Source organism: Scylla paramamosain, chromosome 25 (genome assembly GCF_035594125.1).
Source record: "Scylla paramamosain isolate STU-SP2022 chromosome 25, ASM3559412v1, whole genome shotgun sequence".
NCBI classification, from domain to species: Eukaryota; Metazoa; Arthropoda; class Malacostraca; order Decapoda; family Portunidae; genus Scylla; species Scylla paramamosain.
In genome coordinates this window covers 12905120-12928829 of record NC_087175.1, presented here as the reverse complement: position 1 = coordinate 12928829, position 23710 = coordinate 12905120, and the positions used below count along the sequence as shown (strand labels likewise).

Below are 23710 nucleotides of genomic sequence, written 5' to 3'. Positions count from 1 at the left end.
AGGGTATTACCGAAACCCGTATGAGAGATTTTTTTTTTAATGGTGAACTTTGTATAAAGGTAAAATAAAACAAAACTATATGAAGATCCTTATTTATTGAAAATGTTACAAATAAAAGATGTTGAAAATGCCACACAGCCTCTACAAGTGCTAAAAAAAAATTGACAAATCCATGGAACTACTCAGCATCATATAAAACCTATTTATTCACTTAGTAGGAGGGTTGACATTGTTTTGCAGCCATGATTACATCAAAATGAGGAGCAGTGCTCAACAGGCAACACCTCATGTCGGCGTCAATCACAAGCCTACTGTGTGTCTTCGTTATCAGTGCCATCACTGCTGAGAATCCAGCCTCGCAGAAATAGCTTGTGGGAGACTGGATCAGCATGGTCAGTGAGCGCACCGAAAAGTGAGGACATTTGTCCTTCAGCTTCGCCCAAAATGTCGGAAGCTGTTGTTCAGAATAATCGACATCAACTGAATATCCTCACGGATTTCAAGAAATTCTACCTTCGCAGCAACACCAATATCATTGATGGCACTATCTTGCACTGAAAAGGATCTGGAGATCCACGCATCAGCACAGCGGTCATCCAATTTCGGAAAGTAACTTTCGATGGCGTTATTCACTGCCAAAAGATAAGCTGAGATCTCCTTACGGAAACTGCATTCAGCTTCTGGCATAAAATCTAGGATGGTTGTCATCTGAGGGAAGAAAGTTGTGTCACCGTCCTGACTTGGTTAAGCTGAGTCTTGAACTTGAACGCTGCCACTTTGTTACGAACTGTGTGCAGCATTGCAATGTTTCCCTCGAGTGAAATATTTAGGGAATTCAATTCAGAAAAGAAATCAGTCAAATAGGCAACCTTTGTTACGAAACTGTCATCTTGCATCTCTTCCTAAAAGACGATTCTCTTTCGAGGTACCGTGTTTGAACAGCATCGTTATTTCCTCTCGAAGTTGTAGCACGCGATTCAGAACCTTGCCACACTAGAGTCAAAGTGCCTTCGTGTGAAATAGGAGAACAGATATGTCAGAGTTCATTTCTTCGCAAAGCACTTTAGAAATCCTTGCAACTGTTGCGATCCATCAGGTATAGTTCACAATCTTCACGACAGCTGTTAGCACTTCTTTAAGTCCAGTGGGAGACCCTTCGTCGCCAAAGCATAACGGTGAATCATGTAATAAGTGAAGGAGGCATGCGGAGCGACATTCTTCACGAAAGCTTTAAAGCCAGATTTGTGACCAGTCATAGAAGGAAGCCCATCTGTACACAACCAGACAAGTGCTTCCCAGCTCAGCCTACGTTTAAAGAGAAAGGCTTCTAAGATTTTGAAAATATCTTCTCCACGCATTGTTGTGAGCACTGGCTCAGATAACAAGTACTCCTCCTTCATAACTTTGCCCTCATCTGGTATGCCTGTTGTTCTCCAAGAATCACCATGGTTGCTTCTAGAATGCAAGACTTAATCAGATTTTCACCAGTGGTATGAGGTTTCTTGGTCTGGGCGAGTTTTAGAGCAATTGTGTATGAAACCTCCAGTGCTGCTTTGTTCTGACCAGTGGAATCGATACGACTGGCCTTCAGAGTAGCCTATTACAGATTGTCAAACTTATAAGCACACTTAGAATTTATTACGATTGTAGATATAGTGTAACATGTAGAAAAAAAATTACACCATACGCACAAAATCCAGTATTTCTCGAAACAACTTATCTCGTTCCCTCGCTGTGTGAAAGTGGAACGCAAAGCACTTTGGGAGTCACAGAGCAGAAGTGATTTTTCTAATGTAAGAGGGACACCTGCTAAGGGTAACAAAAATACAATAAAAAAAAAAGGCCCACTGAAATGTCGGTTCCCGAAACGGTATTCATAAACTAAAGGATAAATGTCTTAAAACCTCACTCTTGAAGGAGTTCAAGTCATAGGAAGATGGAAATGCAGAAGCAGGCAGAGTTTACCAGGAAAAGGGATGAATGATTCAGAATACTGGTTAATTCTTGCAGTAGAGAGGTGCATTGAACAGGGGTGAGAGAAAGTAGAGACTTGTGCAGCGAGTCCACAGGAAGAGGGGAGGCATACAGGTACCAAGATCAGAATAGCAGTTAGCATGAAAATGGCGGTAGACGATAGCAAGAGATGCAACATTGCGGCGATGAGAAAAAGGCTGAAAACAGTCATTTAGAGGAGAGGAGTTGATAAGACGAAAGCCTTTCGATTCCACCCTGTCTAGAAGAGCGGTATGAGAGGAACCCTCCCAGACATGTAAAACATACTCCATGCATGGACGGATAAGGCCCCTGTACAGAGTTAGCAGCTGGAAGGGTGAGAAAAACTGTCAGAGATGTTTCAGAACGCTTAACTTCAGAGAAGCAGTTTTAGTTAGTGATAAGATGTGAAGTTTCCAGTTTAGATTATAAGCAAAGAACAGGCCAAAGATGTTCAGTTTAGAAGAGGGAGACAGTTGAGCGTCATCGAAGAAGGGAGGGATAGTTGTCTGGAAGGTTGTGTCGAGTTGATAGATGTAGGAATTGAGTTTTTTGAGGCATTGAACAATACTAAGTTTGCTCTGCTCCAATAAGAATTTTAGAGACATCAGAAGTCAGCCGCCCTGTGGCTATCCTGCGTGAACTGTTTACTTCCTGAAGAGTTGGACGTCTACGAAAAGACGTGGAAAAGTGCAGGTATCTTCAGCGTAGGAGTGGATAGGACAAACTGGATTCAGGGCAGCGTTGGTGTAGTACTCTATCATTAAAAGCCGCGTCCACACTTGGGGTTGTGAGTCTGCTAGTTATGTTCCTCCACCTGGTGAGTGTCCACACTATAATAAGTGCATGTCGTGTACCACGTACTTTCTGTTGCTGTGGTGATGTAGGAGAACCAATATGGATTATGACACAGCAGTAACTGAACAAACTTTTTTTGTAGAGCACAGTGGGATTATGTCGTGCCGAAAGAAAGATAAGACGTAGAAAATAGGAAATTTTGCTATAAACTGCTTCACTATCAGTTTCACAAGACTGAAACTGTACACCAAATCGTTCGTGGATACCATGACTTGGATAATGGTGGGTAAGCAGCTACGTTCACCAAATCTTCGCGGTTACCATAGTTCTAAGCAAGCAGCAACATTCCTCTCCCATAGATGAAAAGACACTCTTCCTCATACGCAAGCCTTAGGGCTGCTGGTGGTTGTCATTTGGTGTTTTCATTGTATGAGCAAAGAGAAGCTCTCCTCAGTCTGCATCTGACACAGCAGTCATATCTGCTGCTGGTCAGACTCTACCTTTTGTTTCCTTTTCTTCGTCTTTTCTCTTCTCTTTCTTGCTCCTTTCCTTCTCCTCTTCCTTTCCTACTTCTCTCTTCCTTTCTTTCTCCATACTTTTTCTTCCTCTCTCAACTCATCCTTCTCGTCCTCCTTTCCTACTATTCTTCCTCCCTCCTCTCCTCCTCTTTCTCCTCTGTTCCTCTCTCTCATCTCTTCCTTTTTCTCCTCTCTTCCTTCTCCTTTCTTTCTTCTCTACCTCTTATTCCCATTTGGATCCTCACATTATTAATTAGAAATTGCACCTTCTCATTTGCCGAAGCAATTGATGCAGAGGTTCATTAATCATTCAGGAAGGCATGAATAACGATAAAATCACAGTAATATATATATATATATATATATATATATATATATATATATATATATATATATATATATATATATATATATATATATATATATATATATATATATATATATATATATATATATATTTTTTTTTTTTTTTTTATTTAGTTTTTGTCATATTTTATGAGACAATTCTAATATACATTGTGCTTTCGTCAAAGTATTACTACTACTACTACTACTACTATTACTACTACTATTACTACTACCGCTACTACTGCTTCTACTGCTGCTGCTGCTGCTGCTGCTGCTGCTGCTGCTGCTGCTCCTGCTGCTGCTGCTGTTGCTGCTGCTGCTCCTGCTACTACTACTACTACTACTACTACTACTACTACTACTACTACTACTACTACTACTACTACTACTGCTGCTGCTACTATTACTACTACTACAAATACTACTACTACTACTACTACTACTACTACTACTACTACTACTGTGCTGCTACCGCTATTTATATATATATATATATATATATATATATATATATATATATATATATATATATATATATATATATATATATATATATATATATATATATATATATATATATATATATATATATAAGAGGGCCACTTGCCAAGGACAAAAAAAAAAAAATGAGCTAAAGAAAAAAAGGTCCACTCATTACCAGTTCCTATAATATATCAAATAGAATGGTAAAACAAAAAAAAAAAAAAAAAAAAAAAAGAGGATAAGTGTCTTGAAGCCTCCCTCTTGAAAGTGTTCGTCATAGGAAGGAGGAAATACAGAAGCAGGCAGGGAGTTCTAGAGTTTACCAGAGAAAGCGATGAATGACTGAAAATACTGGTTAACTCTTGCATTAGAGAGGTGGGCAGGATAGGGATGAGAGAAAGAATAAAGTATTGTGCAGCGAGGCTGCGGGAGGAGGGGAGGCATGCAGCTAGCAAGATCAGATGAGAAGATAGCATGAAAACAGCGGTAGAAGACAGCAAGAGAAACAACACTACAGCGATGAGAAAGAGGATGAAGACAGTCAGTTAAAAGAGAAGTGATAAGACGAAAAGCTATTCATTCCATCCTTTCTAAAATAGCGGTATGATTGTAACCCCTCCCCCAATACATGTGAAGCATACTCCATATATGAACGGATAAGGCCCCTATACATAGTTAGCAGCTGAGGAGGGCTGAAAAAAAAAAAAAAAAAAACTGGCGGAGACGATTCAGAAGGCATAATTTCATAGAAGGTGTTTTAGCTAGAGATGAGACGTGAAGTTCCTAGTTTAGATTATAAGTAAAGGACAGACCAAGGATGTTCAGTGTAGGAGATGGGGACAATTGAGTGTTACTGAAGAAGAGAGGATAGTTATCTGGAAGGATGTGTCGAGCTCATAGATGGAGGAGCTGAGTTTTTGAGACGTTTAACAATACTAAGTTTGTTCTGCCCCAATCAGAAATTTTAGAAAGATCAGAAGTCAGGTGTTCTGTGGCTTCCCTGCGTGAACTGTTTACTTCCTGGAGGGTTGGACATCTACGAAAAGATGTATCATCAATGTAAGAGTGGAGAGGACAAGAAGTTTGATTTAGAACATTGTTAATAGACTTAGGAGAAGAACAGTGACCGTCTACCACAGCAGCAACAGAAAGGTCCGAGAGGAAACTTGAGATGAAGTTACAGAGAGAAGGATAGAAACTGTAAGAGGCTGATTTGGAAATCAAAGTTTTGTGCTAGACTTTATCAAAAGTTTTTGATATGTCTTAGGCAACAGCGAAAGTTTCACCAAAATCCCTAAAATGGGATAACCAATACTCAGTAAGGAAAGCCAGAAAATCACCCGTAGAGTGGCCTCGACGAAACGATCAGATGGGTTGTGAAGTGATAGATGTCTAAGAGTCTTCCTATTGAGGATAGATTAAAAACTTTAGAAAGGCAGGAAATTAAAGCAATAAGACGGCAGTTTAAGGAATTAGAGCGGTCATCCTTTTTAGGAACACGTTGAATGTAGGCAAACCTCCAGCAGGAAGGAAAGATAGATATTAATGGACAGAAATGGACGAGTTTGACTAGGCAAGGTGCAAGAACGGAGGCACAGTTTCGGATAACAATAGAAGGGACCCTATCAGCTCCATAAGCCTTCCGAGATCAGCGAGGGCATGGTAAACATCACTGCGAAGGATCTTAAGTAGTCAAAGAATTTTTTTTTTTTTTTTATAGTCAGAGGAGTTAGTTACAACACAGATAAATTTAGTTTGAGAGTGACTTTGTCTGTGACTCTGTCATTCAAGAGCGTGGGTACAAGAGGAGGTTAAATCGTTCCGCACATAGACGCAACATCCAGGTTTGCAATGAAGATGAGGATAGAGGAAGTACAAGTAGGAGGGAACAGAAAAGGGGCTACTGTCTGTTGCCTAAGACACCTGTGTTTCGGTGAGGAAAAGAAGATAAGATTTAGTAGAGGTGAGGTGGTGTTCTACAGATTCAAAATTAGATCTAAGACTGCGAATGTTGCAGAAGATAATGAAGAAAAAGTTGCAGAGAGTGTCAAGACACTTAGGCTCGATACCAGAAGAGCAGTCCGACCTGACGACATTTTTAGTACCTTCCCCAGATAGAGACTGAGGCCAGTTTAGGAGTCGCCATGTTCAAATTTATAATTTAAAGTGAAAGGTGTATGTGTAATTAGGTGCATGTGTGAATGAAGAGAGTTGTCTTTAGAGGACAGGCTGTGACTGCCCTCTTGTGTCGCAAGACACAAAGGGAAACGTTCAGTGAGGTCACACACCTGGGTTATTGATAAGTTCACAGCACCCCCTGATTCACTACCACTACTACTACTACTAATACTACTACTTCTGCTGGCTCCCATGTAAAGAAAATGATAAATAAAATTTTAAAAAAATGAATCGCGCCACCACTTCTCATGAGCACGCAGCTGTTGGCCTGGCGCGTTACTTGGTACGCAATGTGCATACCTTCATGTGAAATGGTGGTTGTTGCATAGGCCTTTACTGCTTCTGTACAGCGAGAGTTCACACCAGCACTCGCAGGAGGTCTGAAGTGATTCGCAAATGTTGAAATTCTTCAGTTGTAACTATTCAGGAAGCAGATCGGAAATCAGCATTTGTAATTGTCGGAGATTTAAATGCACACCATAGACCAGTGGTATTTAACCCCTGGGTCACAATCCAAAGTAGTTTAGCAAGCCATTTCAATGGGTCACCAAGGATATGTGCACATTTTTTTTTTCCCCAATATACGTATTCAAAATGTTATCAAAGTTGTAATCATATGTACAGAATACCTAAGTCATCAACATCTAAGGCTAAGCAAATCACAGACATATACAATTTAACTGAGGTGAAAAAAAAACAGCTTACATTTACTCTTGCCTTTTAAATCTAATTTATTTTTTAATAAAAGGGTGTTTATAAAGGTATATGGGTCGCCATGCTCAATCTGGACAGGGTTTTGGATCGCAGCCCAAAAAAAGGCTAAGAACTACTGCCCTAGAGAGTGGCTCCAGTTTCCTAATGTTTACGGCTTAACCGCTCTTGATTCTATCATTCCTACTAGTTGTGACCAATTGGTGAGAGATGGCAGCACACCCTCTCTTTTGTGATGATTGTTTGGTTCCCCAAACAATTTTTCAAATCAAGGTGGAGTGACCTAGCCTATCTGATCTCCACGTCCGTCATCTTGGGGAACACAAGAAGGGAGACTGTAATTACTCTATGTAATCGATGCTCGACCGAGTCAGTGGGGCAGGCGGTGGGGTTATACTGCTTTTGGAGGAGGCAGATCTCAAACATCTATGATTTACCTGTTTTAGTCTTTTTTTTAATGTTTTCACTTCGTATTTACTTTTTTAAACTGTTTCAATTTTTTTCAAAGTGTTTTAATTTTTTTATTGATTTCATATTGACCAATCTTAATTAGCTGGAGGCAATAAGCGCGTTGTCGCGTTGCCCTGATCTCCAGTACTATCATCACCCTACCACTAACAATCTACAAATAATAATTCTTTTTTATGGGCTATAGTTTTTATTTATTTATTTATTTATTTATCATGAATATTCTTTTATTTATTTATTTATTTATTTTATTTTTTTATTTTTTATTTTTTATTTTTATTTTTTTTTGTTATTGAGAGGGAGAATGAGGTGTTTAGCAAAATGGGGATGCATTATTCCAGGTATAGTTAGACAGTTCATGTACTACGTATAAAGTCGCGTGCTTCAAGTCACTGACAGTCCAGTATTACCTTGCCGCCTCTGCATTCCAGCTTCTGCTTGCTGGTCTGGCTGTCAAAGCCCCATGGGCCATTACACATGCGAGCGAAAAGGTGTACCTGCAAGAACATTATGGTCAGGAAGGATTTATAAAGTATTTTTGCATGAAATGAAAAAAAAAATTAAAAATTAAAAGATTGCTAAATATTTGTAACCATAAAGTATAATTGATTTGATCAATGTTAGATATTGATACTTATTCAAAGAGACTGCCGAAAGAAAGTTACAGAATCACGGTTATTCACCTGCAAAAATGAGCATTGTATTTTCATATAAAGCAAGCCAAGGACTTTGTAATTTTTCAACAATTCCATTGCGCTGTGCCAGAATTCCGTCTTAGTCTTAAAAAAGCAAGGCAGAGCATTCTTTTATACCAACAACACCTTTATATTGAATTATATCATCGCCCAATACTGGAAATTTTTGCTTAGACAACAATATTCGAGTCAAACTGAGCATGCCGCCCATCACGGAACCTGGCCAGCAAACTTACGAAGCGAGGCTCGAGGTGATTCATATTCTTATCCGAGAGGTTGTCGCACATAACCTGGCCCACCGTACCATTAGCCGTATGGATGCACAAGTCTCCGTCAAGGGTCAACACTTCCCACTGTGGAAAAAATTAATATCCCCAATTAGCATAAAAAGTTTGCAATATTTCTATTCTTTACAAAAGAATAGTGCTTAGACTGTCCAACAATAATACTAACTTTGTAAATGTCATGGATATTTTAAGGAAAACATCCCATAATAATAAATAAAAGAAAAAAAATGCGCCTGATGTTTGAACGCTCATTACATTTCTCTTCAACATATCACCATAAGCGTACATTACAAGAATTCAGATGATGCCCAATGAATGTTAAGGACTACCACCGCTATAGGGCCACCACTAGTAAATACTGGAGATAAATGGCGATTTTCTAACACAGCCACGACCACACAAACACACACACACACACATAAAAAAAAAAAAAAAAAGTGGAGCTGCAGACATAAGTGATTAGGTACCTTCGCTGTAACAAAAAGTGGCGCTGCTCGTCACGATACCCACCAGATATTCAATGTTCTTGTTCAATGAACAATTTTTATTCCGTTGTTTTGGTGGAAAGTCTCGTCTCAGCCCCGTGTTGTGTTCGTACCTGTGCCTGTGTTTGTAGCTGTTCGCTCTTTGTTTACAAAATGAAAGCTTTACTGCTGTACATACTTTATAAGAACTGCTGTGAACACTATATAGAGTACATTTCATCCCTATATTTGGCTAATCTTTTAACCAAGTCTTCAGCTATGTCTATCACAGCTTGCTGTGTTTCTAGCTGTCTTCTTGTACGAGGCTGTCCGCCTGAGAACTGGACATGCACAGAACCCAATGTTTACAAAGACGAGTTGATAAACATATTTGTCCAGTTACTATATGGCTGAAGACCTGGTTAAAAGATTAGCCAAAAATAGGGATGCAATATACCCTATAATGTTCACAGCAGTCCGGCTTTCATGTGTAAACAAACTACGAGCAAGGGAACAGCTACGAACACTACACTGAGACCGAGGACTTTGAGACACACATTACCATTATTTCGCGTTATTCTCAAACTGACTAAACCTGTGTGTTTTAATAGTTAATATTATATTGTACCAAAGATTATAAGGGTTTTGCATCAATAAATGCATTATATTAATGAATGGGCAAAATTATAACATTACATAATCTATCTGGAACACCCAATCAACATCATTGGTAAGAATGGATCACAGCGGACTTATATGTAAAGAATTCCTTTATACATAGAAAGGAAAGATTAAGGAATAAAATATTGGCGATTGATTTTGTTTTTTCTTGTAGTCGAGGTCTCTTTGTTTTTAAATTTCATCATTCAATCTTTCCTTCTACCTTGCCAGCCGTACGGCTGGAACAAGAAAGGGTCAGCAGCATGGAGGTATAAAGGGCTTTATACCTCCATGGGCAGCAGGGACAGACGCAGACGGAGCAAAAGCATGGGTTTGTTTACGTTTAGGAAAACTTATCGAACCGATAAGTTTTCCCGGAAACGATTTATAATAATACTTTATTGGCTTAGAGAAGAAAATAATTTACACATAGTTACTGATCTTTATTGTTATATTTATAACAAAAACTTCAATCAGACAGTAATAGTAAGTAATATTGATTTTGTGAGGAGAAATCTCTTTTCCAAGGTGCTATACACTATCTCAATACTGCTTGAATATCGTTTGTTGATAGATCATGATTATACGAAAAATATTTTGATTCCAAGATGTTAGGTAAAACATATGAACAAAATTATAAAATAAAATAAATGAATAAATAAATGAGTGAAAAAATAAATATAAATGAATAAATAAATAAATAAATGAATAAATAAATAAATATATATATATATATATATATATATATATATATATATATATATATATATATATATATATATATATATATATATATATATATATATATATATATATATATATATATATATATATATATATATATATATATATATATATATATATATATATATATATATATATATTATATACAGCAGCACGTAGACAGCGCTGGTAACATCTCACTCAGTTCGATAAAAATAATCGACATTATCTTACGTAATTAGGTACAGCTTCAAAGGCGCGTTAGCAACGGCACAAACACGCGAGTAACATTGTTGAAACGATACTTTTGCTCCACCGAACATCACAGCTAAGTGGCCCCGAGTGAAAGTCCAGGTGCTACATTTCCGTGGTGATACCATACTTCTGACAAAACACAAGCATATTGAAGCTCCAATCTCCTTCCTATTAAGAGTTCTCATATTCTAGTTACCTCGAATTTGCAGAAATCGAGGCACCACAATACATCCCTGCAGTCTTCCATCTCACGGCTCGGAAAGGCCATCACCTCCAGCTCGCTGTCCGGCAGTGACACGAAGGCGCCACAGTCACACAGCCCTGCTGTGCTATTAACAATACAGGTTTAAGGAAATAGTATTTGCCATAATCCCTCATCAATACTGTTACGGTATTATTGCACAACTGCACCTGTTTCATTTTTTTTTTAATGCAAGAAGGACACCGGCCAAAGGCAAAAAAAAAAAAAAATCCAATGATAATAATAAAAAATATATATATATATATATATATATATATATATATATATATATATATATATATATATATATATATATATATATATATATATATATATATATATATATATATTGTTACGAGAGGACAAGATCATGAAGATACCCCGACTGAGTCCCAGCGGAAGTGGAGGATAACGTCACACTACGTCACCTCGCCGGCCGCCTACCCTGGGGCTCGGGAGTATCACGTGACGTGTAGCAGCCCTGGGACTGGTGGCGGAACAGTTTGGGAGAGAGAGTGGCGGGAGAGCACTGGTGAGGGAAGGAAGCCCGGCGCGTCGCCGACACTGCCTCCTGCACTTGTATGTGCCTTTGTGAGCTGGAGCGAGGCGTCAAGAAGCCTTCCGAGGGTCGACAAGAGGCCCGGGGTGTCGAGCTACAGCATAGGACTACTGTGTAGTGTGAGCAACGGAGAATAGAGGGCCAGAAGCCGACAAGTGTGTTTTACTACTCGCCTTCTTTTTTTTTTTTTTTTTTTTTTTTATGTAGGAAGGATACTGGCCAAGGGCAACAAAAATCTAATAAAAAAAATGCCCACTGAAATGCCAGTCCCTAAAAGGGTCAAAGCAGTGGTCAAAAATTGGTGGATAAGTGTCTTGAAACCTCCCTCTTGAAGGAATTCAAGTCATAGGAAGGTGGAAATACAGAAGCAGGCAAGGAGTTCCAGAGTTTACCAGAGAAAGGGATGAATGATTGAGAATACTGGTTAACTCTTGCGTTAGAGAGGTGGACAGAATAAGAGTGAGAGAAAGAAGAAAGTCTTGTGCAGCGAGGCCGCGGAAGGAGTGGAGGCATGCAGTTAGCAAGATCAGAAGAGCAGTTAGCATGAAAATAGCGGTAGAAGACAGCAAGAGATGCAACATTGCGGCGGTGAGAGAGAGGCTGAAGACAGTCAGTTAGAGGAGAGGAGTTGATGAGACGAAAAGCTTTTGATTCCACCCTGTCTAGAACAGCAGTATGAGTGGAACCCCCCCAGACATGTGAAGCATACTCCATACATGGACGGATAAGGCCCTTGTACAGAGTTAGCAGCTGGGGGGGGTGAGAAAAACTGGCGGAGACGTCTCAGAACACCTAACTTCATAGAAGCCGTTTTAGCTAGAGATGAGATGTGAAGTTTCCAGTTCAGATTATAAGTAAAGGACAGACCGAGGATGTTCAGTGTAGAAGAGGGGGACAGTTGAGTGTCATTGAAGAAGAGGGGATAGTTGTCTGGAAGATTGTGTCGAGTTGATAGATGGAGGAATTGAGTTTTTGAGGCATTGAACAATACCAAGTTTGCTCTGCCCCAATCAGAAATTTTAGAAAGATCAGAAGTCAGGCGTTCTGTGGCTTCCCTGCGTGATATGTTTACCTCCTGAAGGGTTGGACGTCTATGAAAAGACGTGGAAAAGTGCAGGGTGGTATCATCAGCATAGGAGTGGATAGGACAAGAAGTTTGGTTTAGAAGATCATTAATGAATAATAAGAAGAGAGTGGGTGACAGGACAGAACCCTGAGGAACACCACAGTTAATAGATTTAGGAGAAGAACAATGACCGTCTACCACAGCAGCAATAGAACGGTCAGAAAGGAAACTTGAGATGAAGTTACAGAGAGAAGGATAGAAACCGTAGGAGGGTAGTTTGGAAATCAAAGCTTTGTGCCAGACTCTATCAAAGGCTTTTGATATGTCCAAGGCAACAGCAAAAGTTTCACCAAAGTCTCTAAAAGAGGATGACCAAGACTCAGTAAGGAAAGCCAGAAGATCACCAGTAGAGCGTCCTTGACGGAACCCATACTGGCGATCAGATAGAAGGTTGTGAAGTGATAGATGTTTAAGAATCTTCCTGTTGAGGATAGATTCAAAAACTTTAGATAAGCAGGAAATTAAAGCAATAGGACGGTAGTTTGAGGGATTAGAGCGGTCACCCTTTTTAGGAACAGGTTGAATGTAGGCAAACTTCCAGCAAGAAGGAAAGGTAGATGTTGACAGACAGAGCTGAAAGAGTTTGACTAGGCAAGGTGCAAGCACGGAGGCACAGTTTCGGAGAACAATAGGAGGGACCCCATCAGGTCCATAAGCCTTCTGAGGGTTTAGGCCAGCGAGGGCATGGAAAACATCATTACGAAGAATTTTAATACGAGGCATGAAGTAGTCAGAGGGTGGAGGAGAGGGAGGAACAAGCCCAGAATCATCCAAGGTAGAGTTTTTAGCAAAGGTTTGAGCAAAGAGTTCAGCTTTAGAAATAGATGTGATAGCAGTGGTGCCATCTGGTTGAAGTAGAGGAGGGAAAGAAGAAGAAGCAAAGTTATTGGAGATATTTTTGGCTAGATGCCAGAAATCACGAGGGGAGTTAGATCTTGAAAGGTTTTGACATTTTCTGTTAATGAAGGAGTTTTTGGCTAGTTGGAGAACAGACTTGGCATGGTTCCGGGCAGAAATATAAAGTGCATGAGATTCTGGTGAAGGAAGGCTTAAGTACCTTTTGTGGGCCACCTCTCTATCATGTATAGCACGAGAACAAGCTGTGTTAAACCAAGGTTTAGAAGGTTTAGGACGAGAAAAAGAGTGAGGAATGTACGCCTCCATGCCAGACACTATCACCTCTGTTATGCGCTCAGCACACAAAGACGGGTCTCTGACACGGAAGCAGTAGTCATTCCAAGGAAAATCAGCAAAATACCGCCTCAGGTCCCCCCAACTAGCAGAGGCAAAACGCCAGAGGCACCTTCGCTTAGGGGGATCCTGAGGAGGGATTGGAGTGATAGGACAAGATAAAGATATGAGATTGTGATCGGAGGAGCCCAACGGAGAAGAAAGGGTGACAGCATAAGCAGAAGGATTAGAGGTCAGGAAAAGGTCAAGAATGTTGGGCGTATCTCCAAGACGGTCAGGAATACAAGTAGGGTGTTGCACCAATTGCTCTAGGTCATGGAGGATAGCAAAGTTGTAGGCTAGTTCACCAGGATGGTCAGTGAAGGGAGAGGAAAGCCAAAGCTGGTGGTGAACATTGAAGTCTCCAAGAATGGAGATCTCTGCAAAAGGGAAGAGGGTCAGAATGTGCTCCACTTTGGAAGTTAAGTAGTCAAAGAATTTCTTATAGTCAGAGGAGTTAGGAGAGAGGTATACAGCACAGATAAATTTAGTATGAGAATGACTCTGTAGTCGAAGCCAGATGGTGGAAAACTCGGAAGATTCAAGAGCGTGGGCACGAGAGCAGGTTAAGTCATTGCGCACATAAACGCAGCATCCAGCTTTGGATCGAAAATGAGGATAGAGAAAGTAGGAGGGAACAGAAAAGGGGCTATTGTCAGTTGCCTCAGACACCTGAGTTTCAGTGAGGAAAAGAAGATGAGGTTTAGAAGAGGAGAGGTGGTGTTCTACAGATTGAAAATTAGATCTTAGACCGCGAATGTTGCAGAAGTTAATGAAGAAAAAGTTGAGGGGGGTGTCAAGACACTTACGGTCGTCGACGGAAAGGCAGTCCGACCTGGGGACATTTATGGTCCCCTCCCCAGATGGGGACTCCGAGGCTGGTGTAGGAGTCGCCATGATTTTTAAATTTTTTGAGTGAAGGGTGTGTGTGTTATTAGGTGCTTGTAGTTTTGTGTGGAGGAAGAGAGTTGTCTTTAGAGGGCAGGCTGTGACTACCCCCTTGTGTTGTGAGACACAAAGGGAAACGTTCAGTGAGGTCACAGCTGGGTTTAATGATAAGTTCACAGCACCCCCTGAACAGTGCTTTAGACCTCACTGGGAGTAATTATCGTTTCGGCAGGTGTCTACTGAGGGGAGCCAGGGGAGAACACGGAGCGCCGCAGGGTAAGTTCACCGTCACGTATGCAGGAAGCACCGGACCCTAAAAGTGTAAGTGTGACGGCCCACGGGGTGGTGAAGTTACAGTAGTGTCAGGAGTGGGATGAGTTAAGTGCTAACTGTGTGCGTCGCGGTGTGTTACCGAGTGTGCGTGTGTATTGGACAGGGGAGGCGAGCAGCGGTGGTACGGGTAACGTACTTGTGGATCGCAGCGGGCGGGCGGACGGTGCAGTGTGTTTTGCCATGGTAAGCTGCGTGTTGTGTTAAGTTACGGTGCCTTACAGTAATTAAGTCAGCATGGCGGCGAAAGAAATCACACTAGCGGATGTTATGAGTGCCCTGAAGGCGCAGGGAGAGGTACAGCGTGCTGAGTTGCAAGCGGTGACGAGCAGTGTAGACCGTGTATTTAAGGAGGTTATGGGGCTCGTGAAGGAGGAGTGTTCACGGGTTAAAGACGAGGTGTTAAGTGAAGTGTTCACCAAGGATCAGGTGAAGGGAGAGGTGGAAAAAGCGGCCAGTGAACTGAGGAGATATGTGGATGAGGTTGTGGCGGCACAGGCGCCTCCTGTACTCTCTCAGCATAAAGGCACGCTGTCCCGGTCAAGTGGGCGTGCTAGTGAGACTGAGGGGGGGAGTGACGAAGAGGAGGAGGATAATAGTTGTCACGGAAGCCTAAACAACCTTTCTCCATTGGCCAAGGTGATACCGTCTCCGCTACGCTCTCCTGTAAACGTCTTATCACCTCCACCATCCCCGCCAGCCTCAGTAAAGTCGTACCCCTCTGCTGCCAGCTCCGTCACGGAGGCTGAAGGACGGGACGAGGCGCCGGCCACAGGAGTTCGATGGAACAGTGTCTTGGGAAGCGTATAAGACACAGTTCGAGCTCTTGGCCAGCGCCCGCCAGTGGAGTCGCCCTGAGATGGCCATGCAGCTGGTGTGGGCACTCAAAGGACCGGCATTAGAAGTCCTGAACCAGCTGCCAGCTGCCCAGCGGTGCTCGTATAGTAAAGTGACCAGCACCAAACCGAGGTGTTCAGGACAAGGTTCCGGGCCAGGTTACGAGGCCCGGGGGAGACCATGACACGCCTGGCGCAGGATTTGGAGGTGCTGGTGCGGCGTGCGTACCCGGAGGCCAGTGAGGAGATGAACTGAGGATATACGTCCAGCAGGCACACCCCAAGGACCTTCAGGAGGCCCTGGCGAGGGGCCTGGAGATGGAGTCATTTCTCCGGACGACGCGGGAGCGACCCAGCGGGAATTATGTCCCGCAGAGAGTGAAGGCAAAGAAAGGGGCCGTGCGGAAGGCCTACTCTAGCCCCTTCACCGCCCCTAGGTGAGTTCAGGGGTAAGTGCTACTCTTGCGGGCAGCAGGGGCACACCAAGAGGTACTGCCCGCAGGGATCGAGTAGTGGAAAGGCTGTCAACGGCAGAGCAGGGCAGTACCAGTACAAACCCTGTTGTTGGAACTGCGGTCAGGGGCACAAGACGGCAGAGTGTGCCCTCGTCTCTCCCAGAAATAGCAAGGAGGCTGGGGGAAACGGAAAGAGGCTGGTGGAAGGGGTCGAGCGCCAGCCAGAGAGCCAGAGACCCCAGTCCGCCTAAGTTGCCGCGCTGAGGGTGCCCGGACAGTGCAGGTGGGCGGGCAAGTGGATAGCAAATCTTGCTGCCTCACTGTGGACTCGGGCGCGGAACGTACCTTCGTGCAGGACGGGGTGGTGGCAACTGGACAGCCCCCGGTGGCCCAGCAACAACTGTGTGGTATTACAGGGCACTGCACACAGCTGAGGGGACCAGTGCATGCCAGGATTGCGGTTGGCAGCACGGAGGAGCATCTTCCCGTCTTTGTAGCGGACGTCGGGGAGAACTTGCTCGGCCTAGATTACCTGAAGCAGAGCAGGGCGGTGCTGGACTTCGGGGAAATGACTATATCGGTCAGAGGTAGTGTGGTGCCGCTACAGGAGGGCGGTGTTGACGCAGAGGAGTGTGAAGCTTCAATTGAAACTCACCGAGCCCATACTGCGTCCCTACCCGAAGCCAGCCACCGCTGCCGTCTCAGTAAGGAACAGAAGGAGGAAAGTCAAGGGTCGGAAGAGTGTGAAGGTGTACAGACGACTATGGACCCGGAAGGTCATTGCGAGGACATGCAGGGGAGTAGCACTGGGGTTCCACCTCATCTGCAGGATCTATTGCAGAGGAGTTCGGCATGCCTGTCTGGGGAACAGGTGGACGAGGTGAAGGAAGTGCTGACTCTGTATGCAGATGTCTTCTCGCAGGGAGATAATGACCTGGGCCGGACCAGTCTGGTTAAACACCACATTCACACAGGGGATAGTCGGCCGGTTAAGTTGCCGCCCCGCCGGATTGCGCCTGCTCGTCGGCTGTAAGTGGAAAAAGCTGTGGAGGAGTTGCGCGCGCAAGGGATAATCGAAAAGTCGGCTAGTCCCTGGAGTGCTGCTGTTGTCCTCGTTAAGAAGAAGGATGGGTCTACCAGGTGTTGTGTGGACTATCGGGGCCTTAACGCGGTGACGACAAAGGACTCTTACCCTCTACCGAGGGTGGATGACACGCTTGACGCGCTCACGGGGGCCCAGTGGTTCTCCACCTTAGACTTGAAATCAGGTTACCATCAAGTTGAGGTTGCGGAGGAGGACAGAGAGAAAACGGTCTTCTCGTATGGGCAGGGACTGTATCAGTTTAAAGTGATGAGTTTTGGTCTGGTGAATGCCCCGGCCACCTTTGAGCGTCTAATGGAGCATGTGTTGGATGGGTTGCTGTGGAAAAGCGCCCTGGTGTACTTGGACGATGTGCTAGTGTACGGGAATTCGTTCAAGGGGGCTCTGGAGAGGCTTAAGACAGTGTTGGACAGGTTCAGGGGGGCAAATGTGAAACTCAGTCCAAAGAAGTGTAACCTGTTCCAGAGGGAAGTGCCGTTTCTGGGTCACATAGTGAGTAGTGAGGGAGTGAAAACAGACCCTGGTAAGGTAGAGTCAGTTAAGGAGTGGCCAGTGCCGCGCAGTGTGACAGAAGTGCGCGGGTTCCTTGGGTTGTGTACGTACTACCGGAGGTTTGTGAAGGGTTTTGCGCAAATTGCGGTGCCACTCCATCACTTGACTCACTGGAGCGAGGACTGTCAACGGGCCTTTGAAACTCTGAAAGAGGCTCTCGCTAACGCCCCTGTGTTACCGTACCCGGATCCAATGAAACCATACGTGTTGGATTGTGATGCGAGTGCTGAGGAAGTAGGAGCCGTCTTGTCCCAGGAGAAAGACGGACAAGAGTGGGTCGTCTCCTACTTCAGCAGGAAGTTCTCAGCCCCTGAAAGGAACTATTGCGTCACTCGTAAGGAGTTGTTGGCAGTGATCCTGGCCATTGATCACTTCCATCCTTACTTGTACGGGGCCAGATTCAAGATCAGGACAGACCATGCTGCTCTGAGGTGGCTGAAAACCCTCAGAAACCCGGAGGGGCAGCTAGCCAGGTGGATTGGCAAGCTGGAGCAGCATGATTACAACATCGAATACCGGCCTGGAAAAATGCATAGCAATGCTGACAGTTTGAGTCGCCGTCCTTGCGACAGTGACTGCAGGCATTGTAGACGCCATGAGACTGAGCCTGTGTGCGTGAAGGCTGCCGGTCTTGTCAGTGACACTGAGTGGGGAGAGGACCTCAAACAGGCCCAGCGACAGGACGCTGATATCGGGCCCATAGTGACACTGCGGGAAGAAGGCGAAGAAAAACCGCCATGGGAAAGCGTGGCCCCGCTAAGCCCTGCCGCCAAGGCGTTGTGGCAGCAATGGGCAGTGTTGCGAGTGAGTGACGGTGTGCTGCAACGGCGGTGGGAGTCATGTGACGGCAGTGTGGCCTTCTGGCAAACAATTGTCCCTGTGAATATGAGGGAGGCCTTAGTGCGCGAGGCTCACGGTGGAAATGCAAGTGGTCACTTCGGTGTGAGGAAAACGCTAGGGCGGTTAAAGCAGCGGGTTTATTGGGTAGGCATGCGGAAGGACGTTAGTGAATGGTGCAAAGTGTGTGACGTGTGCTGTGGGAAGATGGGCCCCGGGAGAAAGACAGTTGCTCCCTTACAGGTGTATCAGGTTGGGGCACCTATGGAGAGGGTGGCAGTGGACATCCTGGGTCCGTTCCCTCAGACACTGAGAGGTAACCGCTTTGTGTGTGTGACCATGGACTACTTCACTAAATGGCCGGAAGCGTATCCGCTGCCAAACCATGAGGCTGCCACCGTGGCAGGTGTGTTAGTGGACGAGTTCTTCGCCCGGTTTGGCGTGCCGCACGAGCTGCACTCTGACCAGGGGAGGGAGTTTGAGTCGGCAGTATTCCGGGAGTGCTGCCAGTTGCTGGGCGTCAAGAAAACTCGTACTACACCCCTGCGGCCGCAGTCGGATGGCATGGTGGAACGCTACAACCGCACGTTGGGGCAGGAGTTGGCCAAATATTGCCAGGAAGGGCAGGAGGACTGGGGCTTAAAAATCCCCCTGCTTCTCTTGGCCTACCGGTCAGCCGAGCATGAGGTGACCGGTTACACGCCAGCCCGGCTGATGTGTGGGCGGGAGCTCCGGCTACCAGTGGACCTCGTGACTGGCAGGCCGCCGGACGAAGACCTGCCCACTACCATCACCCAGTACGCTACAGCCCTACAGGACCGTCTCCGGGAAGTGCACCATCAGGTGAGGGATAACCTGAAGGTGTCCGGTGAGGCGATGAAGGACCGGTACGACCGCCGGGCAACGGCACCACCCTTTAGCGAGGGGGATCAGGTGTGGCTGCACAACCCTCGGCGTAAGAAAGGATTGTCCTCTAAGCTCCAGAGCCCCTGGGAGGGGCCATACGTGGTGGAGAAGGTCATCTCGGACGTCACCTTCAGGATACGCAAAGGGCCAAGGAAGCGGGCACTGGTGGTGCACGCTGACAGGCTCTGGGGTTACCATGGCCCTGGAAACTTCTCCTGGGGAGAGCGAGCTGCTCTCCTGACCAGTGACGAAGAGGAGGACAAGGACGAGGGCCTTGGGGACGACGAGCCCCTGGTGATAGAGGATGACGGAGACCTGGACCTGAGAGAGCCTGAGCCGCTGGTGATGGAGGAAGGTGGAGCGGATGAGTTGTGTCCCTTGGAGGGGGCACTGGCGGATGTCGACGCTGGACCTGTAGTAGGGAGACCCAGACGGGAGCGGCATCCACCCAAATGGAGTGAGGATTATGTTCTTTGTTGATTTTTGATATACCTAAAGTTGAAGTATTATTTTCTTGTTTTTGGGGGTGTATCTGTAACCTAAAGGGAATAGAGAGAGTTGGGGAGCGAGGGCGCTCAGTCTCTTTACAGGAGGGGGTAGTGTTACGAGAGGACAAGATCATGAAGATACCCAGACTGAGTCCCAGCGGAAGTGGAGGATGACGTCACACTACGTCACCTCGCCGGCCGCCTACCCTGGGGCTCGGGAGTATCACGTGACGTGTAGCAGCCCTGGGATTGGTGGCGGAACAGTTTGGGAGAGAGAGTGGCGGGAGAGCACTGGTGAGGGAAGGAAGCCCCGCGCGTCGCCGACACTGCCTCCTCTACTTGTATGTGCCTTTGTGAGCTGGAGCGAGGCGTCAAGAAGCCTTCCGAGGGTCGACAAGAGGCCCGGGGTGCCGAGCTACAGCATAGGACTACTGTGTAGTGTGAGCAACGGAGAATAGAGGGCCAGAAGCCGACAAGTGTGTTTTACTACTCGCCTTCTGAGGGGAGCCAGGGGAGAACACGGAGCGCCGCAGGGTAAGTTCACCGTCACGTATGCAGGAAGCACCGGACCCTAAAAGTGTAAGTGTGACGGCCCACGGGGTGGTGAAGTTACAATATATATATATATATATATATATATATATATATATATATATATATATATATATATATATATATATATATATATATATATATATATATATATAAAGCCTACTGAAATACCGGTCCCTGAATAGGGTCCAAAGCGGCAGCAAAAAATTGAAGGATGTCTTGAAGGAATTCAAGTCATAGGAAGGTGAAAATTCAGAAGCAGGCAGAGAGTTCCAGAGTTTACCAGAGAAAGGAATGAATGACTGAGAATACCAGTTAACACTTGCATTAGAAAAGTAGACAGAATAGAGATGAGAGAAAGAAGAAAGTAGTTGGGTTTAGGAAGGGGGATAAAAAACCCAGGGAGGAGTTAGGATTCTTTTAATCTCTAACGTTTCGACTGAATAGCCATCCTCAGAGAGACTGATTTACATGAGTGAAAACACACTATTTATAACAACATACAAAATTTTCTCATTTGACATTCGTATAGAGTATTGCCATCCCGGCATGTACCTCACCTAATTTTATTTTCCTAGTCAGGTGGCATTATCCGTCTACGTGACGAGCCTTTACTGGGGATTTTCCTTGTACCTGACCTGAGGGCCAATCTGGCTCCTCACGTAGACGGATAATGCCACCTGACTAGGAAAATAAAATTAGGTGAGGTACATGCCGGGATGGCAATACTCTATACGAATGTCAAATGAAAAAATTTTGTATGTTGTTATAAATAATGTGTTTTCACTCATGTAAATCAGTCTCTCTGAGGATCGCTATTCAGCCGAAACGTTAGAGATTAAAAGAATCCTAACTCCTCCCTGGGTTTTTTATCCCCCTTCCTAAACCCAACTACTTGTCAACATGAACAATTCACAAAGAAGAAAGTCTTGTGCAGCGAGGCCACGGGAAGAGGGCAGGCATGCAGCTATCAAGATCAGAAGAGCAGTTAACATGAAAATAACGGTAGAAGATAGCAAGAGATGCAACATTGCAGCCATAAGAAAAAGACTGAAGACAGTCAGTTAAATGAGAGAAGCTGATGAGATGAAAAGTTTTTGATTCCACCCTGTCCAGAAGAGCAGTATGAGTGGAACCTCCCCCCAACATGTGAAGCATACTCCATACATGGACGGATAAGGACCCTGTACAGAGTTAGCAGTTGGAAGGGTGAGAAAAACTGGCGGAGATGTCTCAGAACACCTAACTTCATAAAAGCTGTTTTAGTTAGGGATGAGATGTGAAGTTTCCAGTTATAGGTAAAGGACAGACCGTGGATGTTCATTGCAGAAGATGGGGGACAGTTGAGTGTCATATATATATATATATATATATATATATATATATATATATATATATATATATATATATATATATATATATATTGAGTTGGGAGGTAAGTCTTGGTATATACTAAGTTTCGAGATAGATTGCGACGTTATTTATAAATATGTAGCTGAATTATACGATTTTCCTTACCAGAAAGTAAAAATCAAAACAATAATGATTGAGATTTGTGTAATTGCAAATTTAACCAATTCGTTTTATCACGCAGGCTGCGTTGACTTACTGGACAGCAACGATGAGGCAGGACAGGATGAGGAAGCTCTTCATCTGGACAAGGCAAAATGATACGACCAGCCTCCGCTGCATGTTTTTATACCTGTGAGAGGCGGTAGTTTTAGTTCAAGTTCCCTGGGAAGAAACAGCAAACATAAGTTACCTCCAAGGTTTTTTTTTTTTTTTTTTCCCAGGTCTTATCTAAATACGAGAAGTAACAGATGTTCTCTGTTTCTTAGCGGTAACTTATCTGTTATTACCACCTGTCACGAGTGGTGAAGCAAGCTGCGGAGGCTGATAGTACCATCCTACTTGCCTTATCAATATGAAGTGCTTATGTAGCTTTTTCTTCCTGGACTTTTGGAGCGTCGGCTGAAGCCGGTAGTAGTGTAGAAATTAATCCTGTAGATTGTAGGTAGTGGTTCATTCCGTCCCTTGGTGCTCCCCGATGTGTTTATTATTATTATTATTACTATATTATATTATATTATTTTATCATTATCATTATTGTTATTATTATTATTATTATTATTATTATTATTATTATTATTATTATTATTATTATCTAGTACATGTTAAAAAATTGAATAAATCATAATCTGCACATTCAAATAGAGTTCAAATAATTTTACATATAGGTCTTTATACTATCAGGAAACTGATGAATAGCAAGGGAAAATTCCAAACAAATTTTTGACCACCATAATATCATGCGAAATATATTTCAATGAATAACTGTGTTTTTCTTAGAAAAAAAAAAAAAAAAAAAAAAAAAAAAAAATATATATATATATATATATATATATATATATATATATATATATATATATATATATATATATATATATATATATATATATATATATATATGTAGTTTTAGGGTCACTTTCATAGTCGTCAGAGAATGTCCCTAGCCCCAAAAAATGGTAACAAGCATGACCAAGGAATCGATCCAACTTCACAGTCGTTTTTCTTGCTTCCCAGAATGGTAATAATCACAGCAAAACGAAGGCGTCAGTTTGGCAATATTCTATCATGCCTGAGCAGCGGAAAATGTAAAAATTCTACTAGCAAGGCCCATCGTGCATTCATGCAGTCAGGGTGAAGATTAGAAAACGTAACATCATTCATCTCTAAGTAGGAATGTTCTCTTATGTGCTTCACTGAGGAAAATTCAAAGTCACCTAGTAATCTAATTAAAAAAAAAAAAAGGAAAAAGAAACTGAAAAGGAAATACCGTAGAAGAATCACTGTTGTGATGGCAAATAAATAAAAATCATCAATATAAGTTTATACCTTATTTATTTATTTATTTATTTATAGCATAACAAATTATCTTTTCTTATATATATATATATATATATATATATATATATATATATATATATATATATATATATATATATATATATATATATATATATATATA

General features: G+C 43.4%; 1 protein-coding gene across 1 annotated transcript; it reads right to left on the bottom strand.

The window, feature by feature from the left end:
- Positions 1–7023: 7023 nt before the first annotated feature.
- On the bottom strand, positions 7024–22406 carry LOC135113212 (uncharacterized). Its single transcript, XM_064028356.1, has 4 exons — positions 22292–22406; positions 10777–10909; positions 8428–8544; positions 7024–7993 (listed from the first exon to the last, which is right to left on the bottom strand). The coding sequence occupies exons 1-4, from the start codon at positions 22372–22374 to the stop codon at positions 7886–7888; spliced, it is 441 nt and encodes a 146-aa protein (XP_063884426.1). The 5' UTR covers positions 22375–22406; the 3' UTR covers positions 7024–7885.
- Positions 22407–23710: the final 1304 nt, after the last annotated feature.

Excerpts from the sequence above, each read along its gene's own strand:
- LOC135113212 (XM_064028356.1), bottom strand. The coding sequence starts at position 22,374 with ATGCAGCGGAGGCTGGTCGTATCATTTTGCCTTGTCCAGATGAAGAGC. Across the intron at positions 8,545-10,776 it reads TCGATTTCTGCAAATTCGAG|TGGGAAGTGTTGACCCTTGA; the intron begins GTAACTAGAATA and ends TTTTTTCCACAG. Across the intron at positions 7,994-8,427 it reads ATCACCTCGAGCCTCGCTTC|GTACACCTTTTCGCTCGCAT; the intron begins GTAAGTTTGCTG and ends ATGTTCTTGCAG.